Source organism: Microcebus murinus, chromosome 2 (assembly GCF_040939455.1).
Source record: "Microcebus murinus isolate Inina chromosome 2, M.murinus_Inina_mat1.0, whole genome shotgun sequence".
Classification (NCBI taxonomy): Eukaryota; Metazoa; Chordata; class Mammalia; order Primates; family Cheirogaleidae; genus Microcebus; species Microcebus murinus.
This window is the reverse complement of record NC_134105.1, coordinates 114,178,512-114,204,486: the sequence shown is the minus strand read 5'-3', so window position 1 is coordinate 114,204,486 and position 25,975 is coordinate 114,178,512. Positions and strand designations below refer to the sequence as shown.

At 48.0% G+C, this 25,975-nt stretch overlaps 2 protein-coding genes across 6 annotated transcripts in view; one reads left to right on the top strand and one right to left on the bottom strand.

The window, feature by feature from the left end:
• Nucleotides 1-9,668, bottom strand: part of STYXL2 (serine/threonine/tyrosine interacting like 2) — a 37,769-nt gene extending 28,101 nt beyond the window's left edge. For 2 of the 5 annotated variants that reach the window (XM_012745309.3, XM_012745314.3), the window contains exons 1-2: nt 8,714-8,802; nt 8,120-8,248 (exon numbers count right to left, since the gene is read on the bottom strand). In XM_012745309.3, coding sequence (XP_012600763.2) covers nt 8,120-8,232 — 113 coding nt within the window. In that variant the 5' untranslated portion in view covers nt 8,233-8,248; nt 8,714-8,802. Of the gene's footprint in view, nt 1-8,119; nt 8,249-8,713; nt 8,827-9,130; nt 9,161-9,568 lie in introns of those variants that run through there. The other 3 variants (XM_012745312.3, XM_012745313.3, XM_012745311.3) reach the window with 3 other exon arrangements.
• A 2,000-nt stretch (nt 9,669-11,668) lies between these two features.
• The window catches only part of GPA33 (glycoprotein A33), a 31,933-nt gene continuing 17,626 nt past the window's right edge, over nt 11,669-25,975 (top strand). Inside the window, exon 1 of the mRNA XM_012745319.3 lies at nt 11,669-12,010. Coding sequence (XP_012600773.1) covers nt 11,971-12,010 — 40 coding nt within the window. The 5' untranslated portion in view covers nt 11,669-11,970. The remainder of the gene's footprint in view (nt 12,011-25,975) is intronic.

Here is a 25,975-nt window from a genome sequence, read left to right as displayed (position 1 = left end):
GCATCAAGTCTTAACTAGTGTGGGGGGGGGACTCTGGTTAAATAGAAATTTCTTGAAATCATGAGTTACTGATAATAATTGGTTTCAGATATCTTCCCCTGGAAGAAAAAAGGAAGAGAACCACCATTTATCAAATACCTAATGTGTCTTTATATATATAATGTTATTTATTTTCTACCAGTGGATAAACTGGTATTCCAGTTTTACGATTAAATAATTTATGCACGCTCTCATGGGTAATAAGTAGGAGAGCAGATCTGACCACAATTTTTTCTCAACCACTGAAGTTCTTTCCACAGTACCATGCTGCCTCCCACAAGAGGGTTTTGTTTATTTTTTCATAGCTTTTTAAAAAACAGCTTTATTTAGGTACAATTGGTATATAAAACTCACAAACTTAAAATGTATAGGTTGGTTAGGTTTGACAATTTGACACATGTAAGCATCTGTGAAACCATTACCACGATAAAGACTGTGAACTTGCCCATCATCCCACAATGTCTCCTCATGCCCCTTTACAAAAGCCCTCTCCAGGCCCCCACTGATCTGCTTTCTGTCACTACACAACTTGTTTGCATTTTCTAGAATTTTATATAAATGGAATCATAGATGTACTCCTTTTTGTGTGACTGCTTTATCAGCATACTTATTTTGAAATTCATCTATGTTGTTGTATGAATCAATAGTTTATTTCTTTTTATTGCTCTATAGTATTCCTGCTTATAAACATACCACAGTGGTGTGTTTATTCAGTTGTGGACATTTGGGTTGTTTCTAGTTTCTTAGCTCTTACAAGTAAAGCTGCTGTGAACATTCATGTACAAGTCTTTGTATGGACATAGGCTTTCATTTCTCTTGGGTAAATACCTACGAGTAGGATGACTAGATCGTATAGGTGTAGGTGTGTATGCTTGGGTAGGTGTGTGTTTAACTTTGTAAGAAACTGACAAACTGTAAAAGGGTCGTACCATCTTATATTCCCACCAGCAGTGCAGGATTGTTTACAGGTACTCCATATTCTCACCAACATTTGGCATGATCAGTCTTTTTAATTTTAGATATTCTAGTAGATGTGTAATGGTCACTCATTATGGCTTTAATTTGCATTTCCCTAATGAGTAAGGATTTTTAACATTTCTTCCTGTGCTTATTTGCCATCCACGTATCTGTTTTGGTAAGCATATGTTCAAATCTTTTGTCTAGTTTTAATTGAGTTGTTCCCCTCTTATTGGGTTTTGACAGTTACAGAAAATGTATTCCAGATACAAGTTCTTTATCAGAACTCCCAGTCTGCGAATTGTCTGTTCATTTTTTAAAACATTGTAAAGTCAATCATCTGGATTTATTTAGGCCTGGTTCTGTGTAATGCAGTGGGATTGATTGGATGGTGCTCAAAGCCTGTGCAGCTGTAATAGTTTATGTTTCCTGTTTTATGATGACATTGTGGGAACAGATAGCTCATGAAGCATCATCATGTGTTTGTCTCCCTGAAACTTTCTGAAAAGGCTAGCTAATTGGAATCAGCTTCTAGAAAACACTTTCTCAGTGGTATACACAAACCGAGAAGCTCATCAAAACCAGTAGGATTCAGCAGCAGTCACTGAAAACCTGGAGGAAATTTGCTCTGGATGTGAGACCATGCTTTAAGGCAGTTCAGCCCATTCCACATGTAAGTGGGTCTTCCAGGCTGGGCCTGTTTTTGCCTAGGAAGGCAACAAGCTGTTGGAAGGGCTTAAGGATTGAATGCCATTGAAAATTCCCTATTAATAAATGCTTTTTCTTGGCTGTGCAGAAGCCTTTTAATTTGATCAGGTCCCATTTATTTATTTTTGTTGTTGCTGTGATTGCCTTTGGGGTCTTCTTCATAAACTCCTTGCCTAGGCCAATGTCTGTAAGAGTTTTTCCAACATTTCTTCTAGAATTCTTGTAGTTTCATGCCTTAGGTTTAAGTCTGTTGTCCACTGTGAGTTAATTTTTGTGAAAGGTGAAAGGTGTGAGTCCTGTTTCAGTGTTCAACATGTGGTTATCCAGTTTTGCCAGCACCATTTATCGAAACTATCACCAGAGCAAACAGACAACATATAGAATGGGACAAAATATTCGCATGCTACACATCCGATAAAGGGCTGATAAGTAGAATCTATATAGAACTAAGGAAAATCAGCAAGAAAAGATCAAACAACCCTATTAAAAAGTGGGCAAAGGACATGAACAGAAACTTCTCAAAAGAAGGTAGATTAATGGCCAACAAACATAAGAAAAAATGCTCAACATCTCTAATCATCAGGGAAATGTAAATCAAAACTACAATGAGATATCACTTAACTCCAGTGAGAATGGCCTTTATCAAAAAGCCCCAAAACAATAAATGATGGTGTGGATGCGGAGAGATAGGAACTCTCATACACTGCTGGTGGGACTGCAAACTAGTACAACCTCTGTGGAAAGTAATATGGAGATACCTCAAAGAGCTACAAGTAGAATTACCATTTGATCCAGCAATCCCATTACTGGGTATCTACTCAGAAGAAAAAAAGACATTCTATAAAAAAGACACTTGCACTCTAATGTTTATAACAATTCACAATTGCAAAGATGTGGAAACAACCCAAGTGCCCATCAATACACGAGTGGATTAATAAAATGTGGTATATGCATACCATGGAGTTCTACTCAGCTACAAAAACAACGGTGATCTAGCACCTCTTGTATTATCCTGGACAGAGCTGGACCCCATTCTACTAAGTGCAATATGACAAGAATAGAAAAACAAGCACCACATGTACTCACCATCAAATTGGTATTAACTGAGCAACACTTATGTGCACATATAGTAGCAACATTCATCGGGTGTCAGGCAGGTGGGAGCGGGGAGGAGGGGATGGGTATATTCACACCTAATGGGTGCAGTGCACACCATCTGGGGGATAGAAACCCTTGAAGCTCTGACTCGGGTGAGGCAAAAGCAATATATATAACCTAAACATGTGTACCCCCATAATATGCTGAAATAAGATAATAAATAAAATAAAATAATAAAATGCTTTTGTCCCGTGGCAGGCTAACTTAACATAAAACTGTGAAACTAGCAGAATTGGTCTTCCCTGCTTCCTACCTCCCCTTTCAGTGACTACCCCACCCTTGCATAATACTCACTATTGGCCTTCCCCAACCAATAATCTGAGAATCTTAGTCACATCAAGGTGATAGACAGTTAATAAAATGCACATTTCCTAGGGCAGTGCTATGGCTTGAATATGGTTGGTCCCCACCCAGACTCATGTTGAGTCTGGTGGTGATTTTAAGAGGTGAGTAGGTCTGTAAGAGAGATGAATACCTTTCTCAAGGGAGTGAGTTCTTACTCTGGGAGATTGGACTCTTTGCCAGAGAGCAGGTGTTATAAAGTGAGGCTGCCTCTTGTGTTTGGTCTCTTCTGCACGTGCCTTCTGCTCTCTCTCACGCGTACTCTCGCCATGTGCTGCCATATGCCATGTTACGATGCAGAATGAGGCCCTTGCCAGGATGGCCACTTGATCTTGGATTTTCTAGACTCCAGAAATATGAGCCAAATAAACCTCGTTTCTTTCAGAATTACCCAGTCTCAGGTATTCTGTTAAGAGCAACAAAAATGGACTGAGACAGACAGTGTTTAAAATATGTATAGCAGACTTTATTTATCCAGCCTACTGCCAATTAGACAGTTCATAGTATTATTTACACATTCTATATCCTTAATGACTATTGGTTGCTAAAACAGTCTAGTACTTATCTTCTGGTGCACATATGTACTTATTTCTGCTAAATATTATCATGAGTGAGCCTTCTGGGTCAGAGGACTGGAATGTGTTTAGCTTTAGTAGATACTGAGAAATAGTTCCAAATGGTTGTACTAATTTACACTCTCACCAGCAATGAATAGTTCTAATCGCTTCACATCCTCATTAATATTTGCTATTGTCAGTCGTTAATTTTAGATATTCTAGTGAGCATGCACTAGTATTGAATTATGGTTGAATTTGAATTTCTATTATTTCTTTTTTTAATCTATTTCTACCTCCATTCTTCTATAGTCAGAGAACATATTCTGTATGATTTCAATCATTAAAAATTTGTTGATATAAGTATGGTCCAGTATATGATCTGTTAAGTAAATGTTCCATGTGTACATAATAAAAATGTGCATCCTACAGTTGTTGGGGACATGTTCTCTAAATGCTAGTTAGGTTAATTTTGTTTATTGTTTTGTTCAAATTTCCTACATTCTTAATAATTTTTTGGCCTCATTCTATCAGTTGATGAGATAGTTTTTTTAAAAAAATACATACAGTTGACTAAGATTGTGAATTTTAATTTTTCATTCAGTTCTGTCCATTTTTTGCTTTATATATTTTGAAGGTGTATTATTAGACATAGAAATTTTAAATTATTATATCTTCCTGGTGAACTGAAACTTTGATTGTTACAAAATGTCCCTCTTTTTCTCTTTGTCTCTAATAATGCTTACATTAAAATCTGCTTTGTCTGATATCAATATAGCCCCACTGGCTTGCTTTTGGTTAGTGTTTCCATTTGTGGCAGCTTGTATTTTCCAAAGATGACCACAATATTTCCCATCCCACTCGTTCTCTTTAGGATATCACCTTGCTACCTCTCCTGGAGTGATGGAATCTGTGTTGCCTACTTTTGAGACTTTGTGGATCTTTGTGACAGCAGAGTGTGGCAGAAGTGACACTTTGAGACTTCTGAGGCTAGAAAATGAAAATTAATAAACTTTTGTTCTCTTGGATGTCACTTTTGGAATTTAGCTGCCATGCTTTGAGAAGGCCCAAAGTGGCCCGTATGGAGAGACCATCTTAGGTATTTTGGCCAACAGCCCAGAAAAATCCCAACATGAACTGCCGAACATGTGAAGATACCTCTGTGAGTCACCCTCAGCCTTAAAGTCATTCCCAGTCTTCAAATCTTTCCAGTTGAAGCTACAGACATCTTGGGGCAAACACAAGCTAATTCTACTGTGCTTTTTCCAGGTGGAGAACATAATAAAATATTTTTTTGTGCCACTAAATTTTGAAGTTATAAGCAATAGTAACTGGAACAGTGTAGTATAAGTTTTCTATTTTTTGTTAACCTTTGTATGTCCTTATTTTTAAGGTATGTCTCTTGTAAACAGTATGTAGGCTTTTTAAAAAATTGAGTCTGATAATCTTTGTCTTTTAATTGGAGTAGTCTACTTACATTTAATGTAGTTACTCATATATTTGGGTTAAATCTATCATCCTATTTTGTTATTATTTGTTATGCTTCTTTTGTATTCTTTTTCTCCTCTTTCTTTTCTTCTTTTGGATTGATTATATTTTATTATCTCATTGTCCCCTTTCCTCATTAGCTTGTTAGCTTTATGTTCTGTGACAAACTTTCTAACAATTACACTAGAAACCACAACATGCATCCTGGACTTCCCACCTAAATTTATAGTTTCAGATAACCCTTCCAGATAACTGTCATTGAATTGAGACAAGGAGGCAAAGAAATGAATCAGGACTGACAATGTTATGTAAGAAAGAACTATGAGGGCCGGGCGCGGTGGCTCACGCCTGTAATCCTAGCTCTCTGGGAGGCCGAGACAGGCGGATTGCTCAAGGTCAGGAGTTCGAAACCAGCCTGAGCAAGAGCGAGACCTCGTCTCTACTATAAATAGAAAGAAATTAATTGGCCAACTAATATATATAGAAAAAATTAGCCGGGCATGGTGGCGCATGCCTGTAGTCCCAGCTACTCGGGAGGCTGAGGCAGGAGGATTGCTTGAGCCCAGGAGTTTGAGGTTGCTGTGAGCTAGGCTGACGCCACGGCACTCACTCTAGCCTGGGCAACAAGTGAGACTCTGTCTCAAAAAAAAAAAAAAAAAAAAAAAAAAAGAAAGAACTATGAGTGTGGTTACTAACACAGGGAGTTGTTTGGTCTACATAGATCAGAAACCTATTGAGGTTTTTGAAGGGATCATGTTTCCAAAGAAACCATGAGCTTTGAAAAGCCTTTGGGTGGTGTGAGTCTCAAAACAGCCCTTGGGCCCCCAAATTTCCATGAGCAGGACACAGTCTGCAAAAGCTATATAGTCTTCAAGGAAGACATCCCTCCCACCCCACTTCAGATGTGGCTACAGGGAGGTAACGGACAAGGAGGAAGGCGCAGACAGTAGGGCTACAGGCCAGAGAGAACAACCGACAAGGGAGTGTCTCCCAGATATCCAAATCAAGGTCAGATCTAGGAGGTTTCCCCACATCTGTGCTAGCCATGCTCATTAATCATAGGGTTTCTATCAATATAGCTCCCATTCCTTTCTTTATAAAATGGGAGCCTTTTTGGCAGTTATCCTAGTGAGACCATACGGTGTTACCTTCAGACCTGAGGGAGAGAATGCACATCCCTGGGAGAACCCAGCCTTAGAACTATGCCTGCAGCAGTTGGAGAGTGGGCTGTGGGGCTGTCTCACCTGGGAGGCAGGAAACATGTGCTATGAGTGGGGGGAAAAGGTAACGTGGATTGACTGACTCGAGGGGTATACTGCGGCTGAGATTGCTACGTACCAACTCTTTTGGAGGAGGTACAACCTCTTTTGGAGGAGGAAATAATGGATCTTATTTCCCATCCTTCCCTGCAAGAAAGCATGGCCTTGCTGAGTTCCAGCCAATGGCATATATGAGTGGAAGTGAAGTGGCCATTCTCAGATCTGGCCCATAAAAACCTCCTGGGAAATTCTCAGGGCCCTTCTCCATTCTGTCTTGATACTGATGAGCACAGAGACGTTAGAAGCCATGATTTAAAATGGTACATCCATGAGATGGAAGGGGCCTCAGTTCCAAATTACTGCTCAGGGTCCCCTTTAGGAACTTATTTGAGCAAGAAAGAAACGTCCTTTTGATATAATGGCTAACACTGCCCTAAGTAATACACAAACCTACCACCTGCCCCAACCACACACAAAGCTACCTCTGCCTTACTTATCCTGGAGCGTACAGGAAGGGAGGGGTGTATTTTACATCTCTCAATCCTGATCATTTTTCTAAGTGGCAACATAATGCTCAGTTTTAAAGAGTCCCCAGACTCCACCGAGGCCAAGTGCCCTGGCCCGTGGCTGAGGAGCACCTGCCCATGCTTCCATCTTAACCCAGTGTGGAGGACTTCGAACCCGGAGAAGCAGGAGCCAGCAAGACTCCAGAACCAAGAAAGAGTGAAGTCAAACAGAATTATAAACACTTAGAGGTAAAGTTACTTTGAGGTATTTTTGTTGGGCCTTTCTTTCTCTTTTCACAGACAAGCAGACACAGGCTCAATCGTTTGAGTTATTCTTCTCATCAATTTGGTGACAGAGCTATGATTAGAAGTCAGGTGTCCTGCTATCATTTATAAATGATAGCACACACGATGGTTTTAGCAGGCAGTTAAATATGACACTTCTTTAATGTCTCACGGTTTGTCTTGAAAGTTCATGCAAATTTGCCAGTCTACATCATAATATTTTCTCAATTGTTTTAACGTAAATAAGAAAGTTTTAAATTGCTTGTCATAAAATGAAGAGGACTCTCCAGGAAGATGCATCATGTTTCCCTATCTCCCCGGCACCCTGCCACTTGCCCTGGGCACGCACATCTCCCAGTTTGAAAGACACAGCTTGATCATGGATAAAAAAATTATTTTAGTACTAGGAACCGTTCTATGGGCCTCTTCTATGATCTATGGCCTGTCGTCCCCACATCCAGCCCCAATCCTGGCGCATGAAGCACTAGCAGGTGGATCTGCCAAAATCCTACTCATCCCTCCAGGTTCAGGTCCGACATCACCCAAGGAGCCTCCTGTGACCCTTCCCAGTCTAGTTGCTCCCTTCCCTGGCCACCGCACTCTAGCCCCTGGACATGCTAATATCTAGCGCTTACCACGCCACTCTGCAACCTGTTTGCACGTTCGCCCCCTCCAGAAAGTGCAGCACATAAGCACACTCGGTTATGTTTGTTAAGTGAGTGGCCCTGGATGGCGGCTGTGGATTGCGGGGCCACGGCTCACCCTGCTCCCAGCCCCTCCCCGCCCGGCTGTGAGAGAGGGCAGGACACCAGCGCGCACTTACTGGCTGGGGGAGGGGCTCCGGAGGTAGTGGGCCTGCACCGCCCTCACGTCGTCGCCTTCATCCTCCTCGCCTGGGACCACCTGCTCCTCCTCTGGGTCCCCACTGGTCGCCATGACAGCCTGCCAGCCGCTGTAAGTTTGGCAAGAAAAAGGCAGTCAGAGAATCAGGTTCTAGAGGTTTCTATTTGGGGGTGGGTGTCAGCGATGTCACCTCAGTGGAAGTAGGAATGGGACGGTCACCACATGCTAATACCCTGGTGGGCAAAGGACCCCCAAGGAAAATCCAGGGAGACCCGGCCCAGCTACTGCTCACAGGACACCAAGCAGCACCCCCCACGCACACGCACCCCTGCACCCACGCACCCCTGCACGCCCGCACCCCTTTTGTCTCTGCTGGGAGAGGTGCCGCTGGCCTTCCTTGGTGACTCTAACCAAGGCCACAGGGGTCAGGGCCTCTGGCTCAGGCACCACCAGCAGCCTATCAAGGGATATGAAACCCCCAGCTTGGCAGGGCCTGGCCCTCAGGACAGAGCCACTGCCCCTCGGGGTGTGATTCCCGGGCTCTCCAGGACAGGTGAGGGAGAAGCACACTCACCACAGACCTGCCTATGTCTGCCCAGGGCCGAGGGACCCAGACGAAATGGACAAAAGCTCCAGCCCCTGAGAGAAAGACCAACCTCCTCCTCTCTCCAGTGCTTCTTCCCTGAGGGGCAGGACAGCTGTTAACAGGAAACCTTAGCCACCCTCTAAATTTAGCCTCTGGCCCCACGGGCTGGCAGACCCCTGAGAGGAAGGAATGCAGGCCTCGCTTAACTCCTTCCCTCCCGGCTGACTCTCCCGACACTGACTTTATCATCGGATCAGAAGAGGTTCCCTCTTTGTAGGTGGAGAGGTCTAAAGAAAAGGTTTTCTCTGGGCTTTCTCTCCATACCCTCCTGCCTGGGGCTGCTTATTCAAAGTCCATCTGGAAGCTAGTCTAAATCCAAGGATCTAGAAGAATAAACAAACTCACCTCAGCCTCCTCCTGTCGGCTTAGAGAGGGCTAGAAAAAAAAATAACAGAGTTATAGAATGGAGAGGGTCCTCTGAGTGGTAGGTGTTGGGAGAGAACCACAGTGCGAGTAGAGTAGTCATTGCTGGTGACCAGGGTGACATTCCTTTTAACAGACCTGTCTCTGGACAGTAAACTGGGCTGTTGTGTTTGCCCTCCACGTTCCCCACCCCCTCACTCACAGCCCACGGGATGGTCAGTTGGCAACCCCAGGTGGTACAAAGATTCTGCGAGCTTCATAAACTCCAAGTGAGCTCATAACCTACCCTACCCCATTACACCCACCCCCATCACTATGATCAAAGCAAAGCCCAGCACCTCTCATCCCACACATTCTATAATCACCCCTTCCACCCACTTCTCCATCCATCCATTTGTCCACCCACTTACAAATACTTACCGATTACCTGCTACACGTCAGGCACTGTATTTGGCTGAAGGTAGTAAGACACATAGCTCAAAGTTGTCTTTCTTCCTAGCTAGGTGGAACAATGCCTGGCACGTAGTATCACTAGAAACTGGCTGAATGAATGAGCTCACAGTTTATTAGGAGGAATGAGACACAGACCAAAAATAACTCGAGCATAAGGCAGAATGTAGTTAGTGCCCTAAAAGAGACCCAGAGTGCTGTGTGAGTTCAGAGGAGGGAGAGAGCCTTCTGACTGAGGAAGTCGGGAAAGGCTTCGTGGGAGAGATGGTGACGTGTGAGCTGGCTGGCTTTTGAAGGACAAGTTAGATTACAACAAGTAAACACAGATTATTGCAGGGATGGCATGGAAGAAGTTCTGGAGTAAGAAAGTATGTGTTCCAGGTGTAAAAAGATGTCTGACTCGGTCAGCGCATAAGTTTCATATGCTGGAAGGTCATTTCTGGAAGGTAGGCTGTGTTAGCGAGCAAATGCTGGAGTACCGTAAAGGTCAATTTCAGGAGCTGGGTTTCATTTGTTAGGTTCTGCAGAGTCACTGACGGGACCTGAGCAGACAAGCGACATCACCAGGTCTGTGTGTTAGGAAGACTAACGTGGCGATGGCATTATAAGATGTTGGCCTGAAAAATTATTACATGTCCAATAAGGTACCTGAGTGAATTCAACAAGGTACCTGAGAGAATGTTACATATTCAACAAGGTACCTGAGAGAATTCAATAATAAACAGAAAACAACAACGTTTGTATGTCAACCAAACCTAGTAGCCACAAAGGATTGATGAAATAATTTATGTAGGAAACTCTAAATTCACAATACAAGGAAATAGTGGGGAAGTTATCTGCAATATTTATCGTATCTAAAAGTTAGTTTCCCTGATATACAGAGAGCTGTTATAAATCAATAAGCTAAGACCAAGAGCACAATAAAAATATGGGCAAATGAACTACCTAGTAACACAAAAGGAAATATAAATGATGTACAACTATATAAAAAGATTTTCAATTACACTGCTAATATTTTGAAGTAAATTATATATACATATCATTTCTACTTAGATTGGCAAAGAGCAAAACATTTGATAATTCTGTTATAAATGTTTGATAAATGTATTAGTGTGTTCATGGGGAGATAAGCATTCTCATATGCTGCTAATAGGAGTGTAGGCTGATAAAATCCTTATGAGGGACAGTTTGGCAGTATCTATAAAAGTTATAAATGTGCCTACCCTTTGAGCCATTTCAGAAATTATTCTTTTAAGGATTTATCCTACATATGTAATCACATGTGTGAAATAACATATGCATAATAGATATTAGTTGCAACTCTTTTCATAATTGTGAAAGATGGGGTAAAACATTCTAAAAGTATAGTTCAGTTAAACAAATTATGTCACTCATATATTATCATCCATTAAATAGATGGTGGTACTACTGTATGTATCACCATATGTACTGATACTAAAAACGCCCAAGATATTTTAAGTGAAAAATAGAAAACAAAACCAAATCTCATTGCAGAACAGTGTATATGGCATACTATCACTTGTGTGTATTCTATCATATATATCTTAACAGAATATCTATGGAAGAAATCAGCAACAGTGGCTGCTCAGGGAGAATCATGTTCTCCACAGCATTTATCATTCTTCAAGTAGGGTGACCAGCATCTCAGTTTGCTTGGGACTGAGGGAGTCCCTTGTGGTTTGAAAACTGAGACGGTGCCAGGAGAACAGAACTGCATTGGTCACACTATCTCCAAGATGATCTTCGTTTACTTGTGAACTCACTACTTTCCCCACCAGATTCTCAACTCTGAGAGCAAGGACTTTGCATCTTCTTTGTGACTGTATCTCTAGCGGGCTGTGGGGTGGGCACTGTGCAAGAGGAGAGAAGTAGAGAAACAGAACATACTGCGTCTTGCTTGAAGTGTTTCGGTAAATGTGGGCAACGCCCTTCTTTTATTGGCTTGGACCCTACCTCTGAGAGCATTTCCTTTTTTATCATGAGGAGACAATTTCCTGCCAGTTAGAAGACAGCACCACACCTTTGTGAGCAGCCCAGGACTTTGCACACCTGCTAACCAGGGAAAGGCAGGGGAGGGGACTGGTTCAAGCGGAAAGTACGGCAGACTCCCCTCGGGACCTTGGTGGAGTAGGTGGAGTGTGAGGCCATCCCACAGGTGAGCTCACCTGCCAGTCCAGCTGAGGGGCAGGGCCTGTGGGCCCTGCTGGGCAGAGGAGGGTGAGAAGAAGAAGAACTGCAGGGACCTCAGGTTGGGCCAGGCCAGAGGCTACTGTAGCTGTAACCAGTCAGCCCAGACCTGCCTGGTGCCTGCCGGTGCCAGGCTGGGTTTGGGGCAGAGAGAAAGCAAGATCATGGCGAAGATGTGGGCTGTGCTGTGCACACTCTGTGCAGGTGAGTAAACCTCTTTTCTGCCCGGCACCCAGGGGTGGGCGAGACGGGGATGGAGGGCGGAGGGAGAAGCTCTCCCAGAGCCTCCCCAGAAAGGGCCCCCAGTGACACAGTTGTGTGTGTCAGGCAGCAGTTTCCAGGCCAGCGCCCAGAATCTGATTGGTTTTTATTTGCATATTAGTAAATAAAATTCCAACCTGTTGCTGGAATAAAGAATTCAAAGTACTCTCAAGACCGTATTTTCTTATCCCAAGTTAGCTTACAGGATCAGACGCAAGATCCGATGATGGGGACAAAGTATTTGAAATCAGAGTTGTCCCAGAGTGTCCAGGATGTGTGGCTCTAGGAACCTTCACTATCCAGGATTTTAACTGTTGCCTTAAACCCGGACAGAGCGCTGAAATCTGTACCGCATGCGGGGAAACTGAGCAGAGAGACAATGCACCTTGTCCAATGTCATTCAGCCATTCACAGAGCAAGAGAAAGCTCAAACCCTTCAAAAAAAAAAATTTAGAAAGGCCCTTTCCAAAGGCAAAGCTCCTCAGCCCTTCTGGTTCTTTGGTCATTGAAAACTTGGAAGAGGGGGAAATGCTCCTAAATAGAAATCAGACACTCATGAACACATGGTTGAATCAGGTGCGTGATGGCAAAGTTGTCTTGTGGGGGCCTACGGAGCAGGGAAGGGTTGGAATGGGAGCCTTGGCGTTCGGGTGGGTGTCTGGGCACGGGAAGGAGACAAAATGGAGTCAGGGAAGTTGAGAACTGGGGGTTAGGGAAATTTTAGGGGTGTCTTTAGTTCAGCGTGTTTGGCCATCAGCTTGCAATTAAGACTTTGTCACAGGCTTCCAGGATCCAGCAAGAATGAGGAGGAAGTGAAGAGCTGTACCAGGAAACTCAGGAGCCCCAAGTCTAGGGGAGCAGCCCCAGGAGGCTGCAGTTTAGAACTCACTTCTCAGCATGCCCACGCAAGCCCAGAACCGCCTGGCCACAGCTCACAGAGGTTCTCCTAGGCCCCAGGCTCCCCCACCACCCTCATCTCTCAGAGCCTGGCCTTGGGGCCCTCGAGCAGGGTGCAACCTGATGCTGGGGAGGGGCTGGGTCAAACAGTCTGGAGGTAGATCTAGAAAAGACCATTAGCTGAGGCTGGCCCAGGTTCTGCCAGGAAGTTCATCTGATGAAGGCAGAAGGCCCCTCTTCTTTAGCTTGTTGGTTTTGCCTTGTTGGTTTGTTTCTTCATCTGAACAATTCTTTACTGAGCACATAGTTTGTGCAGGCACCACAGGAATGAGGAATCTGGAATGATCAGTCATGAGTGAGACCGTCTCGGCCATCAGATCCAGACAGGGAAGATGCTTCCAGACCTGAGGGAGGGAGGCTGAGAGGAAAAGACCATCCTCCCTGGCCGGGCCAGTGACTTTCTGATCTTGTCCTACTGGGCCAGAAGCCCTCTTCCTGCCATGCACCCCACCCCTCCTGCCCATTGCATAGCCCCACATTTGTAGTCTGGCTGCATCCATGCATGAACAAAAATAAGTAATTTGGCTTAGGGAAAAAATCCTCAAAACAGAACAATCACTCAGCTTAGAATGAAAAGTGGCCCTAACTCCGGGTTGCCTGGAGCAGGACATTTTGCTTCACCCTGTGAGAAGGCAGGTGACCCCTGGGTGAACTCACCCAGCAGAACCAGTTCTTGGGCATGTTTTCAGACACACTGATGAAGTGTGTCTTCTGTCTCCACCCCCTTCCCTCCGTCCTCCCAGCCTGCCTGGCCCAGGATCACCACCTTTTGTTCCTCTAGATCTTACACGAAGGGGAAGCAGCCAGAGCAGTGGGGCAGCAGAAGCCAGGCTTGGTGGCCAGCTCGTGGCGCAGGGACAGAGTTTGCCGAGTGGTGAGGTAGCCATTGTCATCTGCAGGTGCACGAGGAAGGCCTTCAAAGAGCAAACCTAAAAGCAGCCAGGCAGCCCTCCCCACAATGGAGGACACCACCTCCTCCTTTGCATAGGGGAGGGCCAGCGAGGAGCAGGGAGGTTAGCAGAGGCTTCCTGGAGGAGGTGGAGCCTGGGTTGGGATCCAGAGCACCTCCTGGCCTTCACTCTCCTTCCTTTCCCCATCTGGCCTTGCCCAGGAATCGATCGCGCTGAGACCTGGGCAGGGAAACACTGGCTGATGAGACTAGGTCCGAGGACTCAATGGGACTTTGGAACATTGGGTCATTTGGAAGGGGAACGAACACAAGGCACACGGCAAAGAATTTAAAAATAATTATAAAAGTAACTAAAATTGGCCCACTTTTTATTATCACCATGTGCTGACAATTCTAAACAGAGTTGGTGACAAAACACACCTTGCAGCTGGGGACATGCTCCTGCCCCACCATCCCATGCTTGAGGGGGGCTGGCCCCGTGCCTCTTCCTTAGCTGACTGCAATGTGGTCAAATGACCTCACCTTGCTAAACCTCAGTCTGCTGGTCTGAAACGAGAGGGCGATTTGCAATGTGTAAAATGCACATTGCACCTCCTACCGGGTTGTTGTGGGTGTTACATGACTTTGTACATGTAAAGAGCACTCATCAAAGGCCAGTTACTAGTACCATTGTTACTATTAGTGAGGGCAAGTTGAAGTTATAGGAAATTAACTGGGCTTTGGTGACCAATTGTCTGCAAGTTTGTATCTGGCAGACATGTGCCAAGAAGGGAGTCAGTGGTTGGAAGTCATTGTGGTTGGGCCCTAAATTGTCACCAAAAAAGTCACCATGTACCAGGCCCCTCCCAAAGACTGCCAGAGAAAACGCTCCAATGTGCACACAATATCAGGGCTCTTCCACTCTGGGAATTTTTGCAGTCTCCAGACTCGGTGAAAGAGTTGATGTGTTGGAAAGTACAGCTGTGTGAAAAAAGATGCACAAGGAGGAACCCACCGGGAAATCTCCAGGGGAAAAAAGTCACAAAACAGCTCTGCCCAGAGCCATTGAAATCTCTGAAGACCCGATAACACACACACACACACACACACACACACGCACACGCACACGCACACGCACACGCACACACACACACGCACACACACACACCCTACCTTCCTAGAACTAGAGGAAACTGCCTTGTTTTTCTAAATTCTAATTTAAGAAAAACATAGGAAAGTACCACTTTACACAAGAAATAAAGGAATCCATGATCACAAAATAACATACCAGGTGAGAAAAAAATATTTTTTCTTTCTTCCTTCATATATAAAAGTTTCAACCAATCCATCGATGTTTGATCCATGGTGGATTTTTGATAGGAACTAAGTTTCCACATCGCTGGCTTTTTGAGGCTGATCATGCCATTTTAGAATCCTTCCCTGGCATCTCTGATAGAGGCGCAAGACCCAGCAGGAGAATTTTTCCTAAACGTGGTGCCCTATACTCTCCTGCTCTGAAGTGTCATGTTCCTGTTGGTCACACAGGCTTGGGTTGCTCCCTGGGGTCTGCTCCATCAGAGTGGCATGTCTGAGCCCAGTGTCACTTGCGTGTCTAAGTTCTATGTAGTGGCCCGGCCCAGGCTCTGTGGTTTAAGGGGCTCAGCCTCAGATGTGCACGTCTGTTGAGAATCTGGACCGCAAGAGCGTGGCGTTTAGGCCAGAGCCAGGGTGGTGTCAGCCTGCCAGTGCAACTGCAAGACAGCAGCCCACCCTCCATCCGCTCCAATCCCAAGGCCTGGCTCCCAGCTGGGGCCTGGGCAGCACCTGCTGTCACCGTAGCACCAGTCAGAAGCCAGTGCTCATAGGAAGAGCCCAGGCGCCTGGGGAAACTCACACTGCCGCCTGCCAGAGATACAGTCTGGATCAAAACATCCCAGTCCAGGCTCAGTTTCAACCTCAAAGAAATGAATGGTCAGTCTAAGACGGGCACGTGCTCAAAAGGGGAGGAGTGACAGTTTAGGGCAGTGGCTATCAACTCTGACTCCCATGAGAATCATCCAAGGGGTACAAATACTGATGCCCGGGCTCCTCATACCTTCTGAATCAGAATCCAGAGCAGCAGGATCTGAGCTTCTCTCTGATTTTTGAAGAGTTACCCAGGGGGTTGTGATGTGCAGTAGAGGTTTAGAGTTACAAATTAGGGGTTTAGGAAAAGTAGATTTAATGAACGGTTGTCTCGGATACTCTGCATGTGACTTTCAGCTCAGTTCGCTTTGTCCGGCTGCTTCCCTGCATTCCTGTCCATCTCCTGGTTTGGTGCCTCCACTCAGGGGGCCCAACTGCATGAATTCTCACATTTTAGTGTGCAGACAAGCCACCTGGGGCCCCCACTGAAGTGCAGACTGATTCGGGAGTGTCTGGGTAGAGCCTGAGAGTCTGCATTTCTAATGAGCTCCCAAGTGAAGATACTCCTGGTCCAGGGACTACGATTTGAGAAGCAGGGCCCTAGGGAAGAATGGGTTCGTGGGCACAGGTGTGATCCTCATCTTGCCTTTGTCCTCCAGAGTGCCAGCACAGGGCTTCTTGGCAACCCAGCCACACTGCTTACTGTGATGCTGGTCACCAGGAGGCCGGGGGGAAAGTGTGCCTGGCCCAGCATGTGCTTGTTCTCCTGGCAGCGTTTGACCCCACTCGATGCCCCCTCCTTCCTGAGACACTCTGTTCTGTTGGCTCCCATGATACGTCTTCCCTGTTCTCCTACATCACTGGCCCTGGCCTTTTCATGTCTCCTTTGCAGCTTCCTCCTCCTCTGCCCTACCATAAAATGTCAGAGCCCCCACGCTCGGTCCTAGGGTCTCTTCTATTGTCACTCTACATGCAGGTCCACACCCAGAGCTTTAGTGGCCGCCCATTCCCAGCTGACTCATAAATTTCTATCTTCAAGCCCAGCCTCTCTCCTGAGCCATAGTTCTAGGAGTCCAACGCCCACATGATTTCTCCACTTAGAAATCTCAAAACACCGCAAACTTAACAAGCTGAAAGCCAAATTTGTGATCTTTGTCCCCAAACCTGGGTCCTTCCCAGTGATCTCTCTCAATAAATGACACCCATCCATCCAGGAATGAAAGCCAGAAACCTAGCAGTCATCTGTTACTTTATCTATTGCTATGTTGTTATAAACCACCCCAAAATTCAGTGGCTTAAAGTGACACTAATCATTTATTTTGCTTGCAGATCTGCAGTTTGGATGGGGCTTGGTAGGGACAGCTTGTCTTTGCGCCATGCGAAATGTCAGCTGTAGTGACTTAACTGTGGTAGAAGACCCACTTCCAAGATGGTGCACTCACTGGCTAGCAAATTGGTGCTGACTCTGGCTCCTCTCTCTGCGGGCCTCTCCACAGATACGCTTGGGCTTCCTCACAGCATGGCGGCTGGATTCTAAGGGAAAACATCAAAAGAGACAGGAAGTTAAAACTGTGGGCTTCTTAAGGCCTCAGCCCAAAAACTGACCTAGCATTACTTCCACTGTATTCTGTTGGTGGGCAGGCCGTCGTGGAACCCAATTCAAGGGAGGGCACTCGAACCCCACCTTTTGATGAGAAGAGTTTCGAAGAATTTTGGGACTATATTTTAAAACTGCCACACCACCCTTGATCTCTTTCTCCTTCACCTACAAATTCCAGTTGTCACTCTGCCTGATGATTTTAACTCTCTAACATCTCTTAAATCTGTTTATTTTTCTCTGTTTCCTCTGCCACCCCACTGGTCTAAGCTGCTTCTCCTAACCTACAGCCATAGCCTCCTAACTTGCTTTATGAGCCTGTCTGCCTCTTCTCCTATCTTTTCTTTGTCCTGGAACCAGAACAATCTTTTAAAATATTAGTAAAATCACAACTATGTCACTGCCTCTGTTTAAAGCCCTTCAATAACTTCCCATTTCTATTAGGATAATGACTCATGTCATCGTCATGGCCTATGAGGCCAGGGCCCAGCCCACATTTCTGCCCCCCACCCCCTGGCTGTGGGATGACTCCAGAGTGGCTTGCCGGAGGATTGTGGTGCGGGGCAGGCAACCTGGCTGAAAGACAGCAGATAGCAAGATTTGTCCCACACTGCCCTGATGGAACAAGGGTGCTATTTGCACCTGGCCTGTAGTTTGTCGGAATGACAGTGGGGGCCAATAGATAGCACGTAGGGGAATCGCACACCCCCAAGCCACCGTCTTGGCCCCATCCTTGCACATTGGCCTGTTAAGTTTCTGGAACATGCCCCCACCTTCCACCGCCTCCACACAATGCTCTTCCCTCCCCCACCCTACCTCTTCTCCCGTTTTCTCATGGTTCACTGCTGCTCATCTCCACTCTCAGCCCAAAGAGCCCCTCCTCGGGGCAACCTCTCCTTATCCCCAAATCCTCTCATCGGACTCGCAACACTGGTTACCACGGCGGTTGTACATTGATTTCTATGATTGCTTATTTATTACTGTCTGACACCCCCTCCCTCGAGATCAGGAACTGAGCCTGTCTCTGCCAGCTGTGTACCCCCAGAGCCTGGCACAGTGCCTGGGACACAGTGCCCAGCAGCTGTTTGCTGGGTGCATGCTGGGGGCTGAGCCCAGCCTTGCTGAACCCCCCGAGGCAGCACGCCGGCCTGCCTCGCTGTCCCCCACCTGCCGTTCCTGCTTGCCCTCTGCCCCGGCTGCCCCTGCTTCCCTCCAAGCTCCACTTCCCTAATCTCACTCGTGTCTCTCACCTATGCCTGCCTTGTGTCCCTTTCTGGGGTTCGACGGGTAAGGAGGGCTAGCTGGGAAAGTGGATTTGTGCTGTAGGTGCGAGGCAGAGGGTCGTTCGGCGTGTCTGCCCTCCCTCCCTCCCAGGCCTCCCCTGCTCTTCCCCCGAGCTCCAGTGCCTTCTCTCAGTGGTAGGGGTTTTAGCATCGACATGGCTCGTGCCTCAAGGATATTTTGCAGTTGGAAGGGAAGTTCAGTGGCCACTCAAATCACTCCACATTGGCAGCACTCAGGTTTTGTCCCCATCTTATCCCCTCTGCCTTCTCTGCAGGGCTCTGTTCCCAGATCTCCCGCCCCCAGAGCAGCCCTCTCTGCCCAGGGCACCAACCGTCACACCTGGAACCTGCCTCCTTCCTGAGGGGCTCCCTCCTCCTCTGCTACCCAGTGACCTTTGAGCTGCTTCCTCATTTTCTGCCCTGGTGAGTCAGGGATGCCATAAACACCAGGGACAGGCAGACACTCCCAGTTAGGACCGTCACAAAGTTCACTGTGACAGGGGCATGAAATGTGCGTCCCTAGAGCGCCCTGCCCTGCACCTGCCCCCTCACCCCCGACTTATCTCCATCTGCACCTGGGAACAGGTGAGCAAGCCTGGCCCTCCACCTGTGCCCTGGCCCCCCCTCCCCACCTGCCCCTCCCAGCCTGAGTGGCAGCCATCTGGCTTCTTCTCCACTTTCGGTCTCCTCCTTTCTGGGGGCACCTTCCTATAACCCGCAGCTGGCCCAGGTCTCTGCAAGTTCAAGCCCAGAGGGGACTAAGGAAACCTGCCCAGGATCCTTTGCGCCCCTCTGGCTCCAGCTTTCTCGTCTTCTTGGGTTAGGCGAGCTCCTGACAAAGTAGGCTGCCCCCTCCGTCTCCACTTCCTCGCCTCCTGCTTAGCGTTATAGTGACAAGAGAACTGTGTGTTGCTGCAGAGCATTTGGGGAGTAAAAGTACGCAAAGAAGAAACCCCAAATTGGCCCATGATCCCAGAACCCACAGATAACTGTATTTTGTTGTATTTTCTTCCAGAATTTGCTCTGTCTCTCTCTCTCTCTCTGCGGTTATGTGGCATTGGGATGCTGCTGTATTAATATATGCAGTTGTGCACCCTGCTTTATTCCCTTACATATACAGTTCAACACAGGGAATCGAATCCCCCGGGGGCTAGCGCAAGTCCTACTGCTTTAATAAGCCTTTCCATTGAAATCTCTTTTCCTGGTTGTAACTCAGCCCCTTCTCTCCCCACCGTAACACTTAGGCTCCATTAGGATGCTGGTGACCGTGACCTCTAACTGCTTCCTGGGCAGGACTGTGCCGCAAAGCAAGCACTCAGTCAACAAGGTCTTATTAGCACCCGGCTCCCTGTAGATACCTGGCGGGTGGAGCCGGCATGCGTGGGTAGAAGAGCCGCCAGAGACACAGACCCTGCTCTGAGGAGCCTGCCGAGCGATCTGGAGGGGGGAGCCCCCCACCCCCAGGCCTGCGGCAACCTGAGAATTCCACGTGCCGGGGATACTGCCGCCTGAAGCGGTCCAGCAAAGCCAGCCAGCAGTGAGGGCTGCGGCGGTCGCAGTGGGCTTCCAGAGAGGTGGGCCGGGGTGCCTTGCGCCAAACTAGGACTTAGGGAGAAATTCACTGAATCGATCTAGATTGCTAAAGTTCCACGTTGAACAAACAGTTCAACAGACATTTATCGAGTCCTAAAGCACCCCCCTCCCTGCCTCTTGATCTCTCCTCTCCCAGTTGCCGGTTTGACAGCCTGCAGGGACTGTCCCACCCGAGGAGGCAGGACAGACCTACCTTGTGTGTGGGAACTGCCGCCTTCTCCCTAGAGACCGGCACTTTCCCAGCCCCGGGCGTGGCAGCGAGGCCTGGGGCAGGCTGGGCCCCTTCTGGCCTCCCTAACGGAGAATGCGGTTTCCCCGAGCAAATGGGTTTTCGAGGCGGAGGCATTACTGCCAGTTTCCCCGGGGCTCCCATAATGTGCTGTGCATGCCTCAAGCAGCCAGTTTCATCAAGCATTTCATTACCGTCCCCGGATAGATTACTTTCAGTTTAGCTCTCAAGAGACAGTTTATTTTCTCCTTAACAAATCTTAATTATTTACAAGCAATCATTGAGGCCTCAGGCTGGGTCTCATGCCCGACCCATTTAGGGAGGCTAAATGACCTCTCCTCTTTCCGTCATCTGGGGTACCTTCCGCACTCTGCGTCCCCTCTCCGGGGCCCCGTTGGTCCTTTATTTTATTTTTGATCAATTTCTCGTGATTCCTGGGATAAGTTCTTCCACCAAGTTTCTCCGGTTGTAAGTCCTGCCCATCCTTTAGGCTTAAATTCTCTATAACTCATTCATCCATTGGCTGTCGAAGAGCACCTGTCTGAGACCTCTTATGTGCTGGCCGCTTGCTGACTGTCGGGGATCTGAAGGTGGAGAAAACTGTAGCGGAGGAGAATGACGCAGCGTGCGATGCACGTAGCGTCCTCGCTTGTGTGCCAGGGTGGAGGCTATGCACTCCACGTTAAGTCACGCGACCCTCTCACAACCAGGAGGTAGATACCAGGGTGATGCTCGTGCTGCAGTCGAGGAGACTGAGGCTCAGAGAAGTTATTTCCGTTGCCCAAGGTAACTGCAGCCACGCAAGGTTAGACGAGGAGCCAGGCTGGACAGTGTGCTCTTGGCCCCTCTGCCACCCTGTGCAATAACAAAGTTCCATGAGAAAGAAGCACCAGGAGGCAGGTATTAATAGGTAACACAAAGGACAGAGTTGACAACTCTGCTTGGGAGAGTTAGGAGATTCTAGGGCAATGCATGTGCTCACAACACCTTCTTTTGAAAACTGCTATAATGCAGTTCTACGATTCCTTCTTTGCTTTTTATCAAAGCGCTTATTCTTCCCACTTGTACAACTTGTCTGCCCCTGGAGTCTAGCTCATCAGTCCATTAACAGTTATTAGCACCTTAAATGAATCAGCTGATCAGATGGATACTCTTCTTGAGAGCCCTGAGAAGGAAGGAGAGTGGGGTGGGGAGTGAGGAGGGAAGAAAGAAATCTTCTGCAGCACGAGGGGCTCATGCCAAAGGAAGCAGCAACAGGATGGATGGAAGAGCTGCAACTACTAGAGGAGGGCTGGCTCTGGGCAACTGGAAAAGTGGCACCCAAGGCCAATCTCTACAAGGAAGTAGGAAGGGAGGCAGTTGGAAGGCCCTAGAAATGACCCTCTCCACTTCCCAGCTTTCTGATCATGGATTAAATGTCTCACCTGGTGCTCCGTCCCGTCCGCTGGGTAGGGGTGGGACACAGCACTCCTAGAAGGTCCCACAGAAGAGAGAATGAGGCTGCAGGGCTGATAAACTTACAAAGCCCACGGAAAGAAGGGAAAGGAACTGGATTCATTCCAGATGGAGGCGAGAAAGCTGGTGATTACAAATGTTAGAAGAAGCCTCTGAGGATGTAATGGGAAATTATTAAGAAGGCCAGCCAGGTGTCTTTGTTGCCAGCAGTATCAGAATGAGAGGAAATTGACTGAATCCGTGGAAAGAATTTTCGCTGTGGAGGATTCGCTATAGAGGATTCCCAAGATGGCTGTTGGCATAAAGTTCTTAAACACGCAATAACTTCTCATCCAGGATTATGGAAAATATAAGTGTGCCTCGGGGCGTGGGATCAGCCTTTTAAGATCCTTCTCAGGTTTACAAATAACATCTGAAGACCGCTCTGCATTTGTGCAAGATCGCTGCTTCTTTATGAGCTCTTTGTCATCCGTTCATTTCTATTTCCTTCCTCACAAATCTATTGCCATAAATGGATTTTAACTCGTTGTTATAATGATCTCTAAAACTGATCTAGTCTGCAGTTACGATCATTATCAACTACCATTCCTTTCTGAGAGCTTACTCGTGGTGACGGTGGGTGGCGTCTCCCGTGATTAACTTCTACCAAGGGTGTACCTCGACAACAGACTATTAGATGAAGAAGTAGAAGTGGTTCGATATGAAATATATGTATAATAGTAACTATCATTTATTGAGCACTGATGATGAGTTAGGAACCATTCAAAGTACACCTTTCATGTCACTGGGTCCTCACTCAGTCCATTTTTCAAGTGCGGACTCAGGCACAGAGCGTGTCCATAAACTGCTCAAGTTTATACAAGCAGTAGATAAAGACTCTGGGATTCCAGCTAAGGCATTCTGGCTCCAGGACCTGTGCATTTAAGCCCCATGCTATGCTAGTTCCTGAAATGGCCACGAGAAGTTGTACAGTACGTATAGAGTGGTACAGATATGGGAATAAAACTCTCCAAGGGACATTTCTGAGCTAGAAGAAAAAGAGAGGTGGGAGAGAAAAAGAACAGGTGGCAGGAGTGGCTGATGGGAGTCTATCCCTCCTGGGAAGGGACATTCAGAGACTTTCTGAATCCTGCCACTCCGGCCTGCACCATTCGGTGGAGGCTCATCTCTCGCCAGGATGTGAGAGCCGTGAGGTGCTGGCGAACAGTGGGGTGTTGTTCCTATGCAGTCACCAGCCCTAGTCCTCCTCCTGCATAAAGTCCACATCGATTTCTCTCCTGTGAGCAAATATTGTACTTAGAGTTCAGCCACAAGGGCTTAGTGTGTGTATGAGTCTAGTCTGTGTCCATAAACTCTGCCAGGGTAAGAAGATGGCTTCGTGGGCGTCTATCTCGTCTCCCAGAACAGGGCAGGCAGCTAGTTTTACGTGGCAGGCGCATATTAAACTCCTGTCGGAGGACCGAAGAAAGCATGTCAGAGTTCCTGTGACGGGGGTGAGGGGTGTGATGTGGTCAAGGAACGAGGTGGGAAATGGATTCTGGCTAAGGAATGACCTAGTGGGTTGGTTCTCTTTGATGTGATGGTGGGACCATCATAGCGAATGTGCCACAGTGTGGGGTCCAGCAGTGCACGGGCCACCCAGTTCTGCCAGTGGCAGCAGTCCCCCAGTGGGTAGTCTATGGGTAGTACGTTAGACAAGACGGGAATCTTACGCAGGTCATGGAGAGGCCCGAGAGCGGTCACCCTGAGGACAAGGCTCTGGGAATGTTCTGGTCCAGGCAAGCATGGAAGAGGTGAGGTAGAGATCAGTGGCAGTTGCCGTGACCACCGGCAGGCATACAGGGAGAGGCGTCTAGACGGGCTCTCTGAACAGGGTGGAGAGCTACAGCTGGGAGCCGGGCAGGTGGCATCAGAGAGCCCCGCTCAAGCAAGCAACCTTCTGATGAGGGATGACCTGTGAGTAAAGATGAAGAATGTGCTTTCTGGTAGCTGGGGTCCAGGCTCTGGTGTCCCCGTGAGGAAAGCATGCAAACGCCAGAGAGGGGAAAGCTGGCTCTTGAAAGCTTCCTGTTCCGCTGGCCCCCATACCAGGCACGCTCTGACTTCACAAGGCGGCCCCAGGAGCCCGCCCGGCCCTGCTGCTCAGCGCCTGCTCTGGAAGGGCGGCGGACTGTCACGTTACAGAGCACTGCGCGCTGACATAGGAACACGCCGCATGCTTAACCACTCCCCAGGAGCCACCTGCATTTTGGGAGCGAAGCGTGTTAATGCAGCTGAGCTCGGATCGGGCAGTGGGGTCTTGCCAGCTGGGAGGCCTTCCGCGGGACACGCTCCTTCCTTGCGCTCTGTCACAGGGACACTTGGGAGGAAACTGCTCGTCCTCCTGCCACCAAATCTACCGACCCACCTGCGTCCTTCGCCACATCCCACTACGTGGATGGATGGCCCCAGGGCCTTTCTAAGGCCTGCCCCCCTTGCACCCTACTCCCAGCCCCATTTGCTCCACAAGGACATCATCTCTGTCCCCATTCTCTCTTGGCTCATTCTCAGCATCAGTAAACACTGTGTCAAAAATATTTCTTACGCCATCGAGCACATATTTGGGAAAAAAGAAAAAGGCACGAATTTCTCCTGACCCTACAGCCTCTTTTAGCCACCGCAGCCCCTTTTCTCTCTCCCCTTTCCAGCCACTACTGTCCACTTCCTCTCGTCCCGTGTGCCATTGCGCCCACTCCATTCGGGCTCCATCCCCACTGCCCCACTGCATCTGCTTACACCAGTGTCACCTCCACGCTGCCACCCTCAGTGGCCGTCTCTCGGTCCTCGGCTCCCTGGTCCAACAGGCCAGCAGCGTTCAGGCAGTCGGCCCTGTGCTTGCACGAAACACTCTTCCTGCCTGGCTTCTGGGAGACACCGGCTCTGGGCTCTCCTCCCACCTCCCTGGCCAGGTCTCCTCCCTCTGCCTTGCTGACTCCTCCCCATCCTCTCCATCCCCAGGCACGGGGGGGGGGGGGGGGCGTCCCCAGGATATCTAACAGCATCTCAAGCTTCACACGTCCACAGACAAACCCTGATCTTCCCCCAAAACCTGCTCCTCCCTCGGCCTTTGTCATCTCGAAAAATGACAATTCCGTTCTTCCAACTTCTCAACCCAAATCCTCGCATCTATCCCTGGCCCCTCTTTTCCTCTCACTCACCAAACCCACGCCACGATCCAATCCTGTTGGCGGTACATCCTAGATAGGTCCCACTCGGGATCACTTCACACACCTCCACCACCATCTAAGCCGCCGTTGGAGCTCGTCTAGACCATGGGGACCAACACTGGCCTGTTCTCCCTGGTTCCACTCTTGCTCCCCACCCCCTCTGCCTGCTCGCCTCACAGCCACCGGAATGACCTTTAGAAACGTCAAAGAGACAACTTCTGCTTAAATCCCTCCCAGGGCTGCCCACCTCATTCAGAGCTAAGTACACAGTCTGAAATAAGGGCTCCAGCGCTCCCTGCAATCTGAGACCCCTACTTCTCTGCCCCTCTCCTCCTCTCTCACCATCCCCCACCCCCACTGCACTGTCTTCCTTCCTGCCACTTGTGCAGGGACCAAGCTTACACCTGCCCTGCTGTGCCTCTGCCCGGAAAGTTCTCACCACCAGTACGCAGGTGGCTCTGTGTGCCAAGCATCTGTTCTGCACAACGAACCACCCCAAAACTTAGCGGCTTAAAGCAATAACAGTATCTATTTTACTCAGGAGTCTTCAGTGTGGGCAGGGCTCTGCAGGCGCCTCTTAGCTCTGCACCCGCTGGCGTCAGCCGGAGTGGCTGGGCAGCTGGGTTTGCTCTTCTCTGGGTCTGAGAGTTGAAGCTGGCTGTCCCAGAGGACGTCACTTGGTGTCCCAAACACCTACCTACACCTCACTCTCTCCACGTGGCTGCTTAGCTTCCTCACAAAATGTCGACTGGGTTCCCAGGGCAGGCATCTCAAGAGAACCAGGCGAAGCGTGC